General features: G+C 33.9%; 2 protein-coding genes across 5 annotated transcripts in view; one reads left to right on the top strand and one right to left on the bottom strand.

Moving 5' to 3' along the window:
• The window catches only part of LOC136034855 (purine nucleoside phosphorylase-like), a 72,500-nt gene extending 66,818 nt beyond the window's left edge, over positions 1-5,682 (top strand). For all 4 annotated transcript variants that reach the window (XM_065716323.1, XM_065716321.1, XM_065716324.1 and 1 more), the window contains one exon: positions 5,321-5,682. In XM_065716323.1, the coding sequence (XP_065572395.1) occupies positions 5,321-5,568 (248 nt within the window). In that variant the 3' untranslated portion in view covers positions 5,569-5,682. The remainder of the gene's footprint in view (positions 1-5,320) is intronic.
• Positions 5,683-9,262: 3,580 nt separating this feature from the next.
• Positions 9,263-17,178, bottom strand: part of LOC136034306 (tyrosine-protein phosphatase Lar-like) — a gene marked incomplete in the record, with an annotated part of 449,438 nt that continues 441,522 nt past the window's right edge. The window contains 1 exon segment of the mRNA XM_065715442.1: positions 9,263-15,095. Coding sequence (XP_065571514.1) covers positions 15,021-15,095 — 75 coding nt within the window.

Genomic DNA, 17,178 nt, shown 5'->3' with positions numbered 1-17,178 from the left:
ATTTAAAAAAAAATTCTAGTAAAAATTAAAAAGTTTTATAGCTCTAGTACCTAACCCCTATGTTTTTGCCTGTAGAAAATCTTTTTACTACTGTAGATATTAAACCGTATCTCAGTAAATATAGCATATAGAATAATTCTGATTGCACCATTTGATTCATCGCATCAAGGTTAGGGAAGGTGACAAATTTGTAAGAGAGAGAGAGAGAGAGAGAGAGAGAGAGAGAGAGAGAGAGAGAGAGAGAGAGAGAGAGAGAGAGAGAGAGAAAGAGAGACTTTTATTTTTAAAATGATTTTCACAGCGCGTGGTGCCGAATTAGTGCTTTACGTGAGTTATTAATCAGATAAAAACTTGTCAAATAATAAAAAAGGAGAAATACACAGACTCAGAGAGAGAAACGTTTGTTAGATTAAAGAAACAGATCATCAACTAAAAACTGAGTCAATACAACAAATTGTTTGTCTTACAGGTGTTTTTTATACGTGTCTTTATTTGTTTTTTATACGTTTCAGCCTGATAGACAAAAAGAACGAACAGTTTGGGTTGTTTTTAAAAATCAAATTTGTGGTGAATACATCAAAAAAGTCAAGGGATCAGTTCGATTTAACAGTAAACTTAAAAATGGAAACAGTTAAAAACCTCACACTGGCTTCTCCTTATAGATGAAGCATTTTTTATTCTTGTATATATGACTTTTGGGCTTAATATCTTTCTGGTGTTTAAAATTTCACCCATTTTTAATTTTCGCATGGAATTTCGTTCTTGCTTTTTTCCCCAACTTTACCAAACTGACTTTTTTATAATAAGTTGACATGAATAATGTAACGTTTGTTACAGACATGGCACAAGTAAGTAATATTCTTGATATATTCGTATTAAAAGAAACAAAACGGATTTGAGTGAGTTAAATTTTTAACTGAGTCTAAAAGACTTTTATGTTCTCCATCTTAAGGCGCAAATAAATATTTTCAATAATAATCTTTTGTCTAGGTTAAATTACAGGCAATTTAAGTCTAGACGAATGTATGTAATAAAAATGCATTGTAAATAACCTGCAATAAAACTAGATCGAATTCCGGAAAATAAAGTCATTGTTGAAATTGCTAGAAATTTTAATTTACGCTAATGATAGTTGAATTTTGAAGTTTTTTTTTCTTTTTCTTGCATATTATTCAAAGAGCAGGTGAAACTTACAAAAGTGGAAATTGGAACTAGATTAAAAAAAAATCACACAAATCACGCTTTTGTTGTCTTTGTTTGAACCGAAACTGCTGCAGAATTTGTCTTTTTAGGTACTTTAAAATGTTTGGGAGCGAAAGAATACAAAATTCTTGCCCATGTAGGCCTAATAGCTTAAAGTCAACTAACCTACTTAACCTGATCTGGGAATTAGCTAAAAACAAAAAAAAAATCACAAACGCTATCTAGCCTTTCGCGTCTTTTCTTGACCCTACACTGCTGCAAACTTGTCTTTTCAGGTACTTTAAAATGTAGGGGAGGGAAAGTATGCGGAAATTTTCCCTCAGTAGGCCTAATAGCACAAACACCGTTTAGCTTTCGGCGTCTTTACTTGACTGAAAAGTGCTACAGACTTGTCTTTTCAGGTACTTTAAAATATTGGGGAGGGAAAGAAGGCGAAAATTCTTCCCTCAGTAGGCCTAATAACTTAAAGTCAACTAACCTACTTAACCTGGCAAGATTCTTTCAAGATAACCTAGGCCTACCTCATGCAGAAAATAACCCCTGAAAATGAAAAGATGCAAATGAATTATCACTTGCAAAGAAATTTCAGCTTTAATCCTATTAACTTTTAGATAAATCGAATTAAACATCCAGTTTTCTTTGAAACTTCTTACTTTTGAATGAATTCGCGAGACACTAACTATGAGGGACGCTAGTTGTTTTATTTCCAATTTCCTCTTGTTAAATCACTGAAGATCAATTGAATTGAAGATCAGGAATTACAGATCAGATCATTGAATCACTGAAGATCAATCCCTTAGAAACTTTCTTTGGTCCCGAAGTCAAGGAAAAACAATTGAGAACTGAATACATTTTAAGTAACAGACGTAAAAATAGGATCATATCCATGTTTTGAGGGTGGAAGGTTTACTTAGAGGGATCAAGGAGCGTTCATTTTTTTTTTTTAAATTGTCTAGTTTTACCAGGTTTCCTCACAAAGTCTACAAGAAGAAGAAAAACCACAAAAACAGGTTCAACGCCATTCAACAAACATAAGGGCAATGCCAAACATTTCCAGTTATTAATTACCTTCGTCCTCACTAACAATTACATAAAAAAAACTAGTTTTTTTAACTGAAAGTAAGGAGCGACATTAAAACTTAAAACGAACAGAAATTACTCCGTATATGAAATGGATTGTCCCCTCCGCAATCCCTCACTCTTTACGCTAAAGTTTGACTCTTTGCCACAATTCTGCTTTTTAAAACAATTAAAAGCTTTAGCGTAAAGAGTGAGGGATTGCGGAGGGGACAATCCATTTCATATACGGAGTAATTTCTGTTCGTTTTAAGTTTTAATGTCGCTCCTTACTTTCAGTTAAAAAAACTAGTTTTTTTATGTAATTTCTGAACGTTTTTGAATTAATGCATGTTTGATTTTGACTCTCCACACGTAAACTATTCAAATGAAATTTGCATATTAATTCCTTTTTTGGCTAAATGGCTTTCTCTTAGTTTTGATCATACGATTTTGAGAAATATGGGATGGGGAAGGAGGCCTAGTTGCCATGCAATTTTTCGGTTACATAAAAAGGCAACTATTAATTTTAATTTTAACGAAATTTTTTTATTAGCAAAAAATATACGTAACTTTAGAATTAACTTACGTAACAAACTTTTATAATCTTTAATTTTTATTATGTATATGAGGGGGTTTGTACCCTCGTTAATACCTCCTTCTTTACACTAAATCGTAAGTTTTGTCCCAATTCTTTAAGAATGACCCCTGAATCAGAAAGGCCGTAGAATAAATAGTTGAAATTACTAAAAATACTTTAGCATAAAGAGCAAGGTATTCATCTCCTCCTAAATACCTCGCTCTTTATGCTAAAGTATTTTTAGAACCCCTCATATGCGTAATAATCCCTGTTCGTTTTAAGTTTCAATGCTACTTCTTCCTTTCATTTGAAAAAACGTTTTCATGTTTATTTTTCATTGTTTTCTTATAGTAATGCTAGAGAATCCTGCGCCCTTTTCATTGAGTTTTTCTTCCCCCATGACAGATTCCTCCAAGGAAAGATCCTCCAACATAGCCCCCTCTCCTCAGCCCCACCCCCAAACAAAATAAAATCCCCCTGAAAACGTCTGTACACTTCCCAATAACCATTACTATATGTAAACACTGGTCAAAGTTTGTAACTTGCAGCCCCTCCCCCAGGGATTGTAGGGGAGTAAGTCATCCCGAAAGCCACAGTTTTTACGGTTTTCGACTATGCTGAACAAAATGGCTATCTCAAAATTTTGATCCGTTGACTTTGGGAAAAAAATGAGCGTGGGAGGGTGCCTAGATGCCCTCCAATTTTTTGGTCACTTAAAAAGGGCACTAAAACTTTTCATTTCCGTTAGAATGAGCCCTTTTGCGACATTCTAGGACCACTTGGTCGATACGATGACCCCTGGGGAAAAAAAAACAAACAAATAAACACGCACCCGTGATTTGTCTTCTGGCAAAAAATAAAAAATTCCACATTTTTGTAGAAAGGAGCTTGAAACTTCTACAGTAGGGTTCTCTGATACGCTGAATCTGATGGTGTCATTTTCGCTAAGATTCTACGACTTTTAGGGGGTGTTTCCCCCTATTTTCCTAAATAAGGCAAATTTTCTCAGGCTCGTAACTTTTGATGGGTAAGACTAAACTTGGTGAAACTTATATATTTAAAATCAGCATTAAAATGCGATTCTTTTGATGTAGCTATTGATATCAAAATTCAATTTTTTAGAGTTTTGGTTACTATTTAGCCGGGTCGCTCCTTACTACAGTTCGTTACCACGAACTGTTTGATGCTAGAGAATCCTGCGCCCTTTTCATTGAATTTTTCTTCCCCCATGACAGATTCCTCCAAGGAAAGATCCTCCAACATAGCCCCCTCTCCTCAGCCCCACCCCCAAACAAAATAAAATCCCCCTGAAAACGTCTGTACACTTCCCAATAACCATTACTATATGTAAACACTGGTCAAAGTTTGTAACTTGCAGCCCCTCCCCCAGGGATTGTAGGGGAGTAAGTCATCCCGAAAGCCACAGTTTTTACGGTTTTCGACTATGCTGAACAAAATGGCTATCTCAAAATTTTGATCCGTTGACTTTGGGAAAAAAATGAGCGTAGGAGGGGGCCTAGATGCCCTCCAATTTTTTTGGTGACTTAAAAGGGGCACTAGAACTTTTCATTTCCGTTAGAATGAGCCCTCTTGCGACATTCTAGGACCACTTGATCGATACGATGACCCGTGGAAAAAAAAAAAAAAAAAACAAATAAACACGCACCCTTGATTTGTCTTCTGGCAAAAAATACAAAATTCCACATTTTTGTAGATAAGAGCTTGAAACTTCTACAGTAGGGTTCTCTGATACGCTGAATCTGATGGTGTCATTTTCGCTAAGATCCTACGACTTTTAGGGGGTGTTTCCCCCTATTTTCCTAAATAAGGCAAATTTTCTCAGGCTCGTAACTTTTGATGGGTAAGACTAAACTTGATGAAACTTATATATTTAAAATCAGCATTAAAATACGATTCTTTTGATGTAGCTATTGATATCAAAATTCAATTTTTTAGAGTTTTCGTTACTATTGAGCCGGGTCGCTCCTTACTACAGTTCGTTACCACGAACTGTTTGATAAAGAAAATTAATAAAAACCGAGATATTAAATTTTCTACGGATAAAAAAATAAAACCAATTGTTGAAAAATGGACTAAAAAAAATTGTTTTCTACGAAGAAAGGAAAAAGATTCTCTTTTCTTCGCATCTGTGAATTAAATTGTCCAGCTTTCTATTGGAACCCTACCCTTATATTTAGAGGACACCCTTGCGATGGAATAAATAAACAGCCAATCAGATGATTTGACGTAACAACTTCCAAAAATTGTGAGAAACTTGGTTATTTTTTTCTTGGAAGGCTCAATTGACATTCCAGCAATCGCTATCCCTCTCTCCTGCAAATCAAAAATGCCCTAAATAAACAGGCAAAAAATTAAACAGGAAAGATATAAAACAGGAACCAATTTGGCCCATGCTAAATTTTGTAGATCCAACCGTCGGTCAATCGATTTTGGAAGAAAGTAAAATATTTTCATGTTTAGGGATGTCTACAGTTCCCGAAGTGGTAGTTGCTCGTCACTGTGGCATGTCCGTTTTTGCCTTCAGCCTTATAACCAATGAATGTATCACGAATTACGAATCATCAAACGAAGCCAACCACGAGGAAGTCATAGCGGCGGCAAACAAACGGCAAACAGACTTGAAAGTTTTAGTTACAAACATGGTCATACAGATGAGCGAAGATGCTTTGGGTGTTCGAACACCGAAAACCAGTGTCAGCTATGAATAGCGTTTCTCTACAGAGCACCCGTGTTTAATTTTTTTTTCATTATTTAATTCGATAGTTCTATAGCCTATGTATTGTCAGACGTTTTGAATCTTAAATATATTTTTAAAAGTTAAACGAGTCATTTTATAGTAAGAGTTAGCTGGAAAATGCTGTTTGCGTTTACAAGCGATTGCGATTACTGAGTTATTTTAGTATTTTGTTGTTTTTTCTTACATTCGACAATAAATTGAGTTTACATTTCTCACGTGGAGATTTTGTTTGTTTATTTTTTTTTATCCGATTGCTAGCTGATATAAAAGCCTTAGTGACAATTAAATAAAAAAACTAATTTTTTAGCTGAAAGTAAGGAGCGACATTAAAACTTAAAACGAACAGAAATTACTCCGTATATAAAATGGGTTGTCCCCTCCGCAATCCCTCGCTCTTTACGCTAAAGCTTTTAATTGTTTTAAAAAGTAAAATTGTGGCAAAGAGTCAAACTTTAGCGTAAAGAGCGAGGGATTGCGGAGGGGACAACCCATTTTATATACGGATTAATTTCTGTTCGTTTTAAGTTTTAATGTCGCTCCTTACTTTCAGCTAAAAAATTAGTTTTTTTATATTTAATTCCTGAACGTTTTTGAATTAATGCATGTTTGGTTTTGGCCCTCCGCACATAAATTATTAAAATGAAATTTGTATATTAATTCTTTTTTTGGCTAAATGGCTTTCTCTTAGTTTTGATCAGAAGATTTTGAGAAATAAGGGGCGGAGAAGGAGGCCTAGTTGCCCTCTAATTTTTCGGTTGCTTAAAAAGGCAACTAGAACTTTTAATTTTTAACGAACGTTTTTATTAGTAAAAAATATACGTAACTTATAAATTAGCAACTTACGTAACAAACTTTCATAATCTTATATTTTTATTATGTATACGAGGGGGTTTGTATCCTCTTTAATACCTCGCTCTTTACACTAAATCTTAAGTTTTGTCCCAATTCTTTAAGAATGACCCCTGAATCAGAAAGGCCGAAGAATAAATAGTTGAAATTACTAAAAAAACTTTACCATAAAGAGCGAGGTATTTATCTACTCCTAAATACCTCGCTCTTTATGCTAAAGTATTTTTAGAACCCCTCATATGCGCAATAATCTCTGTTCATTTTAAGTTTCAATGCTACTCCTTCCTTTTATTTGAAAAAACGTTTTCATGTTTATTTTTCATTGCTTTCTTATAGTAATGCTAGAAAATCATGCGCCCTTTTCCTTGAATTTTTCTTCCCCCATGACAGATTCCTCCAAGAAAAGATCCACCAGCATAGCCCCCTCCCCTCAGCTCCACCCCCCAAACAAAATAAAACCCCCCTGAAAACGTCTGTACACTTCCCAATAACCATTACTATATGTAAACACTGGTCAAAGTTTGTAACTTGCAGCCCCTCCCCCAGGGATTGTGGGGGAGTAAATCATCCCCAAATACATAGTTATTATGGTTTTCAACTATGCTGAACAAAATGGCTATCTCAAAATTTTGATCCGTTGACTTTGGGAAAAAATGAGCATGGGAGGGGGCCTAGATGCCCTCCAATTTTTTGGTCACTTTAAAAGGGCACTAGAACTTTTCATTCCCGTTAGAATGAGCCCTCTTGCGGCATTCTAGGACCACTTGGTCGATACGATGACCCCTGGGAAAAAGAAAAAAAAACAAAAAACAAACAAATAAACACGTACCCGTGATTTGTCTTCTGGCAAAAAAATACAAAATTCCACATTTTTGTAGATAGGAGCTTGAAACTTCTACAGTATGGTTCTCTGATACGCTGAATCTGATGGTGTCATTTTCGTTAAGATTCTATGACTTTTAGGGGGTGTTTCCCCCTATTTTCTTAATTAAGGCAAATTTTCTCAGGCTCGTAACTTTTGATGGGTAAGACTAAACTTGATGAAACTTATATATTTAAAATCAGCATTAAAATGCGATTCTTTTGATCTAGCTATTGATATCAAAATTCAATTTTTTAGAGTTTTGGTTACTATTGAGCCGGGTCGCTCCTTACTACACTTCGTTACCACGAACTGTTTGATACAATCGGTGTATAGTATACAAAATAAGTACAAAAAATCCATTAGTGCTACTTATTAGTTAGTGCAAATAATATTGCTGCGGCAAAGGTGAAGTTAGTAGTAGCTTCGGCGTGGATCAGGAGTTAAATAGGGCTATTTCATATCCCTGCTTGTATGAATTATAGTTCATGTAACAAGGATATGACATGGCCCTCGTTCAAAATATTTATTTTTAAGGATTTTATTTGAAGGAACACGGCAAAGGCTACAAGAGAACATGGTATCAAATAGAGAGGCAAAACTCTCCTAGAGTTAAATTACGCAGACGATTTGAACGTCCTACATAAACATGTTAGCGAAATGAAAGAGAATTTGGAGGTCATGAGATTCAGTGTGCAAAATAGGTTTAAAAATTAAAATTAAGAAGACTAAGCTACTTCGACTCGGAATAAATGAGGGCGAAGAGATGTTAGGTAACGAGTAAATTGAGCAAATGGACAGCTTCACTTACCTGGGCAGTATTATCAGTAAGGATGGGAGGGTGTAGTGAAGATGTAAAACGTAGAATAACCAAGACCCTGGGTGCTTTTTACAGTTGAAAAACTACTACTTGTACTTGTGACGGGAATGAAGCGTTTCCACCTTGCACGGTATCAAGGATCTTCAAGACCTGTTTGAACCACGTACTGTGGTCTACTGTCAGCTGCTTTGCAAATGGGAGCCAACTTTCTGAGCCTCCCCATAGGTTCAAGGTCTAATCTAAGTAAGTTCCACCAGCTTTTCTGCTGTCCTCCTTGGCGTCTCTTCCATGAGTCCAGTGGCTCTGCTAGAAGGATTTGACGAAGAGAGGATTCTGTTGGCCTCCGTAAGGCACGACTCCCATCCATTTCAGTTGATGCTCCTTGATCGAGATGACAACGTATCTCTTGATACCACAGGTTTCTCGTACAACCACACAGAGCATATCCACGACAGTGGTAAAATGTTGAAACAGGGACACTTCAAAAGGCTGAGAGGAGACTCTCCCACCTCTAGCATGACCTCTGATGCGAGTCATTCAGTCCTTCAAAGGTAAAACACTGCAGATATATGACTTTCTTACTCTCGGTAAGCTGGATTGCATAAGTACGTTTCTCATAAGCTTGCCTCATCTTGCCGTAGAATATACACAATCGCATTAAAACAAACATCAATAGTCCTAGCAACAGCAACAGCAATAAGGCAAAACTTTTAGGCAATTTCTTAATTTTTCGAATTTGGCAGTTGGCTCAATTAACTATTAGCGGAGCCTATGAAGCGACAAGCATACGAAAAACGTAGTGTATATTCTTTTAACAGGATCGGTATAATACTGGCTGCATGTTGATGAATAATCACTTTTTACAATTAGTTTGTAAACTGTTGCAAACGAATCTTTGTTGCTGCAGAATTCAAAAATGACTCAAATCATGGAACTACTAGCCTTTCCCTCAAGCAATGTCACCCATGCTTTCCATTTTAAAACTACATAGGAACAGAGAGACAACTTGCAAGAATCTCGTGAATCGAAAGCTTTTTTTAGTAGCTGAAAAATTCACACAGAAGAACCAAACAAGTAGGCTTTAACCTATCGCTCTTTTCACAGGCTTATTATTTTCGAGAGGTTTTGAAATCATTCACTTTTTATAAGAACAGTGTTATTTATTCCTCCAAAGATACAAGATAATTTGCTTACATAAATACCTCGCGGGTATAAAACAATGAAATTAATGCACACTTTTTACCATAGAATCACATAAAAATCTCTCTGTTTCTGTCTCCTATAAAGCTAAAGATTCAAAAGTAAATTATTTTTCATTTTCAAATTTATATTTAAATAATTAGTATATCTCTCAGCTGATATGGCAAAAACATAAAACAAATGATCAGAAGTAAAAATGTAAAAACTAAAATAAAATGGCACACAAAACCCGCAAATCACAAATAAAGACATTAAAACACAAAAACAACACTGAATGTGCATGCCATTTTGAGCTCTTCAAAGGAATGAATTCAGAAAACCAAATTTAATTTGTTCAGACAAGGTTAAGTCCCTTCAACACACAAGGATAATGATGGTCTTACCCCCCCCTCTTCACCATCACTACAACAACATAAGTAAACATAAAAAGCTTAGTTTGGCGCACCCCAGAAACTTAGCGCAGTGACAGCCGTACCCCTTACCTTCCTCCCGTAGCAAGGTTACTACTGCTTGCTTGGCCCGTTCGCTGCTTGAATCATTACACAGCAAAATTTTCTAAGAGGCTGAGACGCGAGCTCGTTTCGAGCTTATGTAAAGAGCAGCTCCCTGCTGAATAAGCCTGCTATTCGTTAATGAACATATTTTTTTCAGAAGATGCAATTTCTTCTCTAATCTTCAAAACACTGTGAAAAAAATCCATATTTGAAAATCCTTTCCCATCCAACGACTGCATCAAAATAATCCTTATGTACATTATGGATTTTTTATCCAATAATTAAACTCATAAATCTTTTATGCTAATTTAATTACATCTGAATCTAATTACATCAGTAATTTCTCATTAGTATGCGCAGATTTTGTTTAGCTGAAGGGGGGAGGACAATCAACAATGCACCTGATTTTGATCAACCAGCGGGGTATATTTTACATGTCACCAAGAGCTGTTTTTTTCAAGTGCAGAGTAGCAACTGCACAACGGAAGCTAGAGTGAATGGACCTTGGGTACTGATAAATGAATAGCAAATTGGGCAGCTCTAATCTTTTTCACTAAAAATTCAACATCGACGATTTATTAGTGCATCGATGTCAATTTTTAGACCCTCATGCATCACGTTTAAAATCATAAAAAACCAACATAACATATATATATATATATATATATATATATATATATATATATATATATATATATATATATATATATATATATATATATATATATATATATATATATATATATATATATATATATATATATATAGGAGGTTTTCAAAATATAATGAGACAAATACAAATGTTTCGATGTCTCAAGTCTTGCTCAAATTGAATGGATGAGACGAGACTCAAATTGATTAGAAAATTCGCCCTTTGTTTGAACCCTTGTTGGACTCTGTTGGAACAAAGAACCCTTTGTTGGGTTAAAATAAATTTAAAACTGCTACATTTGGATTCATTTATCAATACCTTAGAGCTAAGACCTAGATAAATAAAATATAGATTGCAAAATTAAACATTCGTCTACAAAATTTTGACAGACTGCCAGATTCTTGGAAAAACTGATTAGGTCGGGGAGTATTACATTTTACCAAAAGCATTCCTGATACTTTTTCCAACGGATAGCTATTATATTAAAATGAAAATTAGATGAAAACAAGGCCTTACCAGTAATCATGATAATATTTATCAAGGGCAGGGGAAGGGGTCAAAATAGTTTTTTTTAGTCCACTACTGTCCATACTCTTTATGCAGGTCTTAGGTCTATCTCGGAGGGGGGGGGGTACTGTCCCTACCTGGATACAAGTGTATTTTCATATTAAACTATCAGTTAATTTTAGGAACATGGATGAGGTTATTGACCAGGGACTTCATTCCTTCAAATAGCAGCCCTTAAGCTAAGTTCAGAGAGAGGACGGTAAATTTTATCGAGGGAAAATGACCAAGCGACGTCGCTATGCAATATTTCGGTTATATTTCTGTTTAAAAAAGAAATTCTCTGAATTCTCCCCAGAAAACTTTCTAGAAAAAGATATACATTTCATTATAGACAGTTACTTAATATACATATCTGAAAACAAGTGTTAACATTACATTTTTTACAGTCCGTAAACTGGTAGCTTTTAATTATTTAAAACACAATTTAGCCATCTGGAGTAACGAATATTTAAACCCCGACCCAAAACGGAAAGGAACCGAATTTTATTAGCTGAACTATAAATTTTGCTGTAAAAACGAAGTTCGACTCTGATCAGAACCTAGTTTTATAGATAGTTTACATATATATATATATATATATATATGACATCAATTTACATGCATTTCATACATAACTGCTTTTTCAGATGAAATGAATGTCACTGACAATTATTCACAGGAGTAGGGTAAACTTATAAGAGCAGAAAGTTTAAATTAAAAGTAAATAGAGAATTTCATAGGAAATTGAATAATAGAAATAATTAGAATGCAAGGCTAGAGGACTAAAGCTGAAATTTCTCTGTAATACTAGGTTCAGACGCAAGGGCTTTGACAAAATTCTTTGAGGATTTTCTAACTTTTTTTTTCAAAATACCCATTTAAGTTTTGAGAGCCTTTCGCTCTAAAAAAACACGTTGAAAAAAAAACAAAAAAAAACTGAAAATAGCAACAAAACCATTTAAGTTTTTTTTTTGAAAGCCTTGATGTTGGAACTTAGATTAGGTAACGACAAATAAGTATTTTTTATTACGAATTATTTGAACCCAAACTCTAGTGTGCACAAAGTAGGCCTAGATTGATTTAGGAAAATTTTTGATAGACTATAAGGCAAGGGTGCATTCAGGATCTTTTGTTGGGGGGGGGGAGTACTCCAAGAAACTTAAAAGAAATACATCCCAGTAGCCTCCTTGGCCTTACTATGTGGTTTAGTTTACTTCAAGATGGCATGCCTACTAGGGAAAGAATTGTGCATTATTTACTCTCCCCCATATTATACAGTACCGGGACATACAAGTATGAAGGAGTTTATGGTCAAAGACTAAGTGGTGGTGTGATTTTTCTTTTTGACACTTACAACATTTCCACTGTTATAAGCTCTCCACACTGTCGGCATTTGATCACAAATCATAAATGGTCACAAAAAAGAACAAAAAGTGACAAAACCTTGCAAATTACACAAATGAAAAAGTTATAAAACCCTTAAAAATAACCTTCACTTACAAAAAGTAGAAAAAAACAGATCTGATAGCTGCATTACTCAGGTCCTGAAACAAAATCTAAATCACGTAAATGCATTTTAATTCACGGTTTATTGCAAGCGATTAAATGAACTGAATTTGTCACATTTTTGAAAAAATATCATTTTGCCAAATTAAATAATCTAGCGAAATGAAGTAGCTGCACTTCGTCAAATTCAGAATGCTGGAATTATTTTTTTTTTTTAATTCAAATAGCAAACAAGAAATAATTAAAGTCGAGTAATGGGTGCCAGAACCTGATTTAAAATGTATAGAATACTGATATGAACAGGATCTTCAACGTTTTATTTATTCATGCTTAACGTTTTATTTATATGTTTTATTCATGTTTAACTTTCTATAAATGTATAGAATACTGATAAGAACAAAAGCTTCAACGTTTTATTTATTTCATGTTTAACGTTTTATTTATATATTCTATTCATATTTAACGCTCTATAAACGTATAGAATACTGATAAGAACAAGATATTTAACGTTTTATTTATTTCATGTTTAACGTTTTATTTTAACCTTTAACGTTCTATTTTATAAAATGTATAGAATACTCATAAGAACAAGACCTTTAACGTTTTATTTAGAGATTGATCTTTAACGATCTTTGATGTGGGTAAGAATTAAAAGCTATATGCCCGACTGACAATAAACCGTCATAGAACATTAGAAAAAAACAATCTTATGTAAATAATACTTGATTTTCAATTAAAGGTTTCAAGTACCAAGGACAATAAAATGAAATAGGATTGTTTGGAAGGATTTAGTGGAATTCATACAAACAAAATGTCTTAAAAATTGACAAAAACTAGAAATTTAATTTTTAGTGAATAAATTTTTAATGAATAAAATCTAATAAATGCAGGTTTTGGTAATAGCAGGCACCAATAAAAAAAACTGAGGGGGAAATGTCAGCAAAAAATTAAATTGAAAAAGCGGATATAGACAAAACAATATACTACTGTTTATTTCGTTCTCAAATTCAACACTTCTTCTTAAGTTATACGTATACGACCTTGTTTTATTTACCATATTTTTAGCAAAGTTTTTACTTGAAGAGTCAAATTGAGACAGTAAAATATTTCCAAAAACCCAAAAAAATGCTTAACTTTACTGCCAAGTGAAGTGGTTAAATAATTTCCAAATTTTTGTTCACTAAGGAGTGCTGTGAGATATTTCATGGGAATATCCAGACGAGGTTAAATCTGTACAGAAAGTATTTCTACAAACAGGGGCACAGCTCCAGCATTTTTATTGAAGGGGCAAGAGGGCTCTCCATCCGGAGAGCCAAGGGGCATGGGCTATATAATAATTTTTTTCCAAGTTATTGAGAGGGGAACCTCCCCTTGCCCCGGACGACACCACTGTCAACAAATCAAGCATACATCTATCCAGTCACTAAAATCACTTCTTTTACAGTACATGAAATATCAACAAATATCCAAAAAAAGTAGGAAACACAAGGATTAACAATATATTTTATATAAGCTATTATACTTATTATTTTACTATAAGGAAAATATTTAGCAATGTTAGTGCCATTCAGTGGCACCATCAGGAGCAGCTCAAAAAGACCCCGTTTAATAAAAAGGTGTCGAACCTCCCCCCTCCCCCGAGTAGATTAGTTTTTAATCTTTCAAAAACAGATTCCTAATTATAATTCTATATTACAATAGTTCCAGCAGATAGTAATGTTAATATTTTTCAAGGAGATACTGTTATAAACACACTATTAATGACATCATAACAAAAGATAATCATGAAATAGAAATAAGACAAGAATGTTACGTATGCTAAAGATGATTTGGTTTTAAAATGAGTCAGGTTAGAGATTGATAAAAAGGTTAAAAATTTCTAATATACATTAGTCCACTAGAACTTCATCAAGATAAGAAATTGTTAAACCTACTTCCTTTCAGATGTCGTAGAAGAATCAAAACATAAGAATTAACATAGCCTAAACTTAGTCATTCCGCAAGAAAGAGAAGCACAATATATACAGATTCACTAGCTGTAACAAAGAATAATTACTACTGGGTACATCTATTCAAAAATTTACAATAGCATATAGGCTACTACACTCTAAATACAGACACAGCTATTGCACTACTTAATATCTAAAATCAAAGGTAAAAACAGCACGTTCTTAATTAACAAAAGTCTTGGCTAGGCAGTGTTGTCACTTAGCCTAAACTCAAAAATATCATAGCAGCCGAATTTTCAAACTAGCATCAACAAAGCACCAATTTTACACTATTAACAATCGATCTTTTCGATGTTCGTGCCGAGGCGGGGGAGAGGGACTTTTGTGCAGGTAATTTAAATTTAATGTCTTTTTAAAGTGCTTGAGCCTGCAGGAGGTCTTGTTAGTGTTGATGTGGAGTTGCGTGGAAGAGTGTTAACTCCTGCAACTCGGGCAGAAGCTCCTCCGTTGAGTAGACGTCGCATTCCAGCTCCCCCGGCGTACCGTCAGTCCATCCCCTCGTAGTGGTCAAAGCTGCTGAGGTATTCTAAGGCAGCTCGGTAGCAAAATTCGTACTGATCCTGGAAAACAATGAAATTACGGATTGGTTTTCAATTGACGGAGGTGATTTTACAACTGGATTAAGCCAATAAAAAAGAAGAAAGGCTAATGATGTTATTTTAGAAAAAGTACCTTATATAAGGCAACCAATATCAACAAACTATATAGAGGGATAGCTAGGGTTTTCACCACCCGAAGACAATGTCACCCCCCCCCCCGTGATCACTGTCACAATACATGTTGATAATAGCACTGAAGAAAAAGAACCTTAGTTTGGTGCCCCCTCGGAGGTCTCACCCGAGGACAGTCATTCCTCTTGTCCCCTAGCTACGCCACTGCAACTATAAAGTGTAGGAATATAACTGCCAGACAAAGGTATTGGCTCCAAGCCTAAACATAAGGCCATAGTAAGTTCCAACTGTAAAAACTGTCAATCCTCACAGTAAAATATATCAGAACCGGTCCAGCACAGTCAGGTTTCCACCAGATTCAACACTCGGTCTCCTGCTATTTTCGACGCACAAGGAAGGTTTAATGAGTCTTTGGCAATTTTCAAATGACACTGCAAATACTGTTTCAGTAGAAAAAAAAAGGATTGTTTGATTGAAATATGAATTTTTCAAATACAGAAACAATTGTTTTTTCACGTCCTAACGTAGCGCGTCTGGAGCTTTTACTAATTGAGTCATTCGAACTAAGATCAAGAATTCACGTGTTATTCACGTGTCAGCTATCACATACGTTGGAGTACTTTTGGATTATCACTTAGTGGAAACCAAATATTCTAAATTTAAGCATAAAGTTGGAAAACATGTGATCTAAATACCACGCACCTATTGATTTCTCTATAAAATTCTCTTTACTTTTAGGCCCTAACACTTTCAAAGCTCCTATAGCACCCATTTAGAAACAACAGAACAAAGACCTCTTAGACCTTCCTTTCCCTAGAACGTACCCATTAAAGTCGCCAATAGACTCTCTTCATTGCTTCCTTAACATAATTCCTTTAAATATTATCTTGCCACTCATTTGATCATGTTTAAATAATTATGATAGTTGCCTTCTTCATTCATATTTTCTTTTTTTTAACTTATTTATGGATATAAATGTAACTCATGATTGTTTTTTTTGCCTTCTTCATTCATATTTTCTTTTTTTTTTAACTTATTTATGGATGTAAATGTAACTCATGGTTGTTTTTTTTTGCCTTCTTCATTCATATTTTCTTTTTTTTAACTTATTTATGGATATAAATGTAACTCATGGTTGTTTTTTTTTTTGCCTTCTTCATTCATATTTTCTTTTTTTTAACTTATTTATGGATATAAATGTAACTCATGGTTGTTTTTTTTTGCCTTCTTCATTCATATTTTCTTTTTTTTAACTTATTTATGGATATAAATGTAACTCATGGTTGTTTTTTTTTTTTGCCTTCTTCATTCATATTTTCTTTTTTTTAACTTATTTATGGATATAAATGTAACTCATGGTTGTTTTTTTTTGCCTTCTTCATTCATATTTTCTTCTTTTTTTTAACTTATTTATGGATATAAATGTAACTCATGGTTGTTTTTTTTTTTTGCCTTCTTCATTCATATTTTCTTTTTTTTAACTTATTTATGGATATAAATGTAACTCATGGTTGTTTTTTTTTTTGCCTTCTTCATTCATATTTTCTTTTTTTTAACTTATTTATGGATATAAATGTAACTCATGGTTGTTTTTTTTTTTGCCTTCTTCATTCATATTTTCTTTTTTTTAACTTATTTATGGATATAAATGTAACTCATGGTTGTTTTTTTTTGCCTTCTTCATTCATATTTTCTTTTTTTTAACTTATTTATGGATATAAATGTAACTCATGGCTGTTTTTTTTTGCCTTCTTCATTCATATTTTCTTTTTTTTAACTTATTTATGGATATAAATGTAACTCATGGTTGTTTTTTTTTTTTGCCTTCTTCATTCATATTTTCTTTTTTTTTAACTTATTTATGGATATAAATGTAACTCATGATTGTTTTTTTTTTTGCCTTCTTCATTCATATTTTCTTTTTTTTAACTTATTTATGGATATAAATGTAACTCATGGTTGTTTTTTTTTT

Source organism: Artemia franciscana, chromosome 13, assembly GCF_032884065.1.
Source record: "Artemia franciscana chromosome 13, ASM3288406v1, whole genome shotgun sequence".
In the NCBI taxonomy this organism is placed as follows: Eukaryota; Metazoa; Arthropoda; class Branchiopoda; order Anostraca; family Artemiidae; genus Artemia; species Artemia franciscana.
Note: the sequence above shows the minus strand (reverse complement) of the source record. Positions and strands in the feature narration are given on the sequence as shown.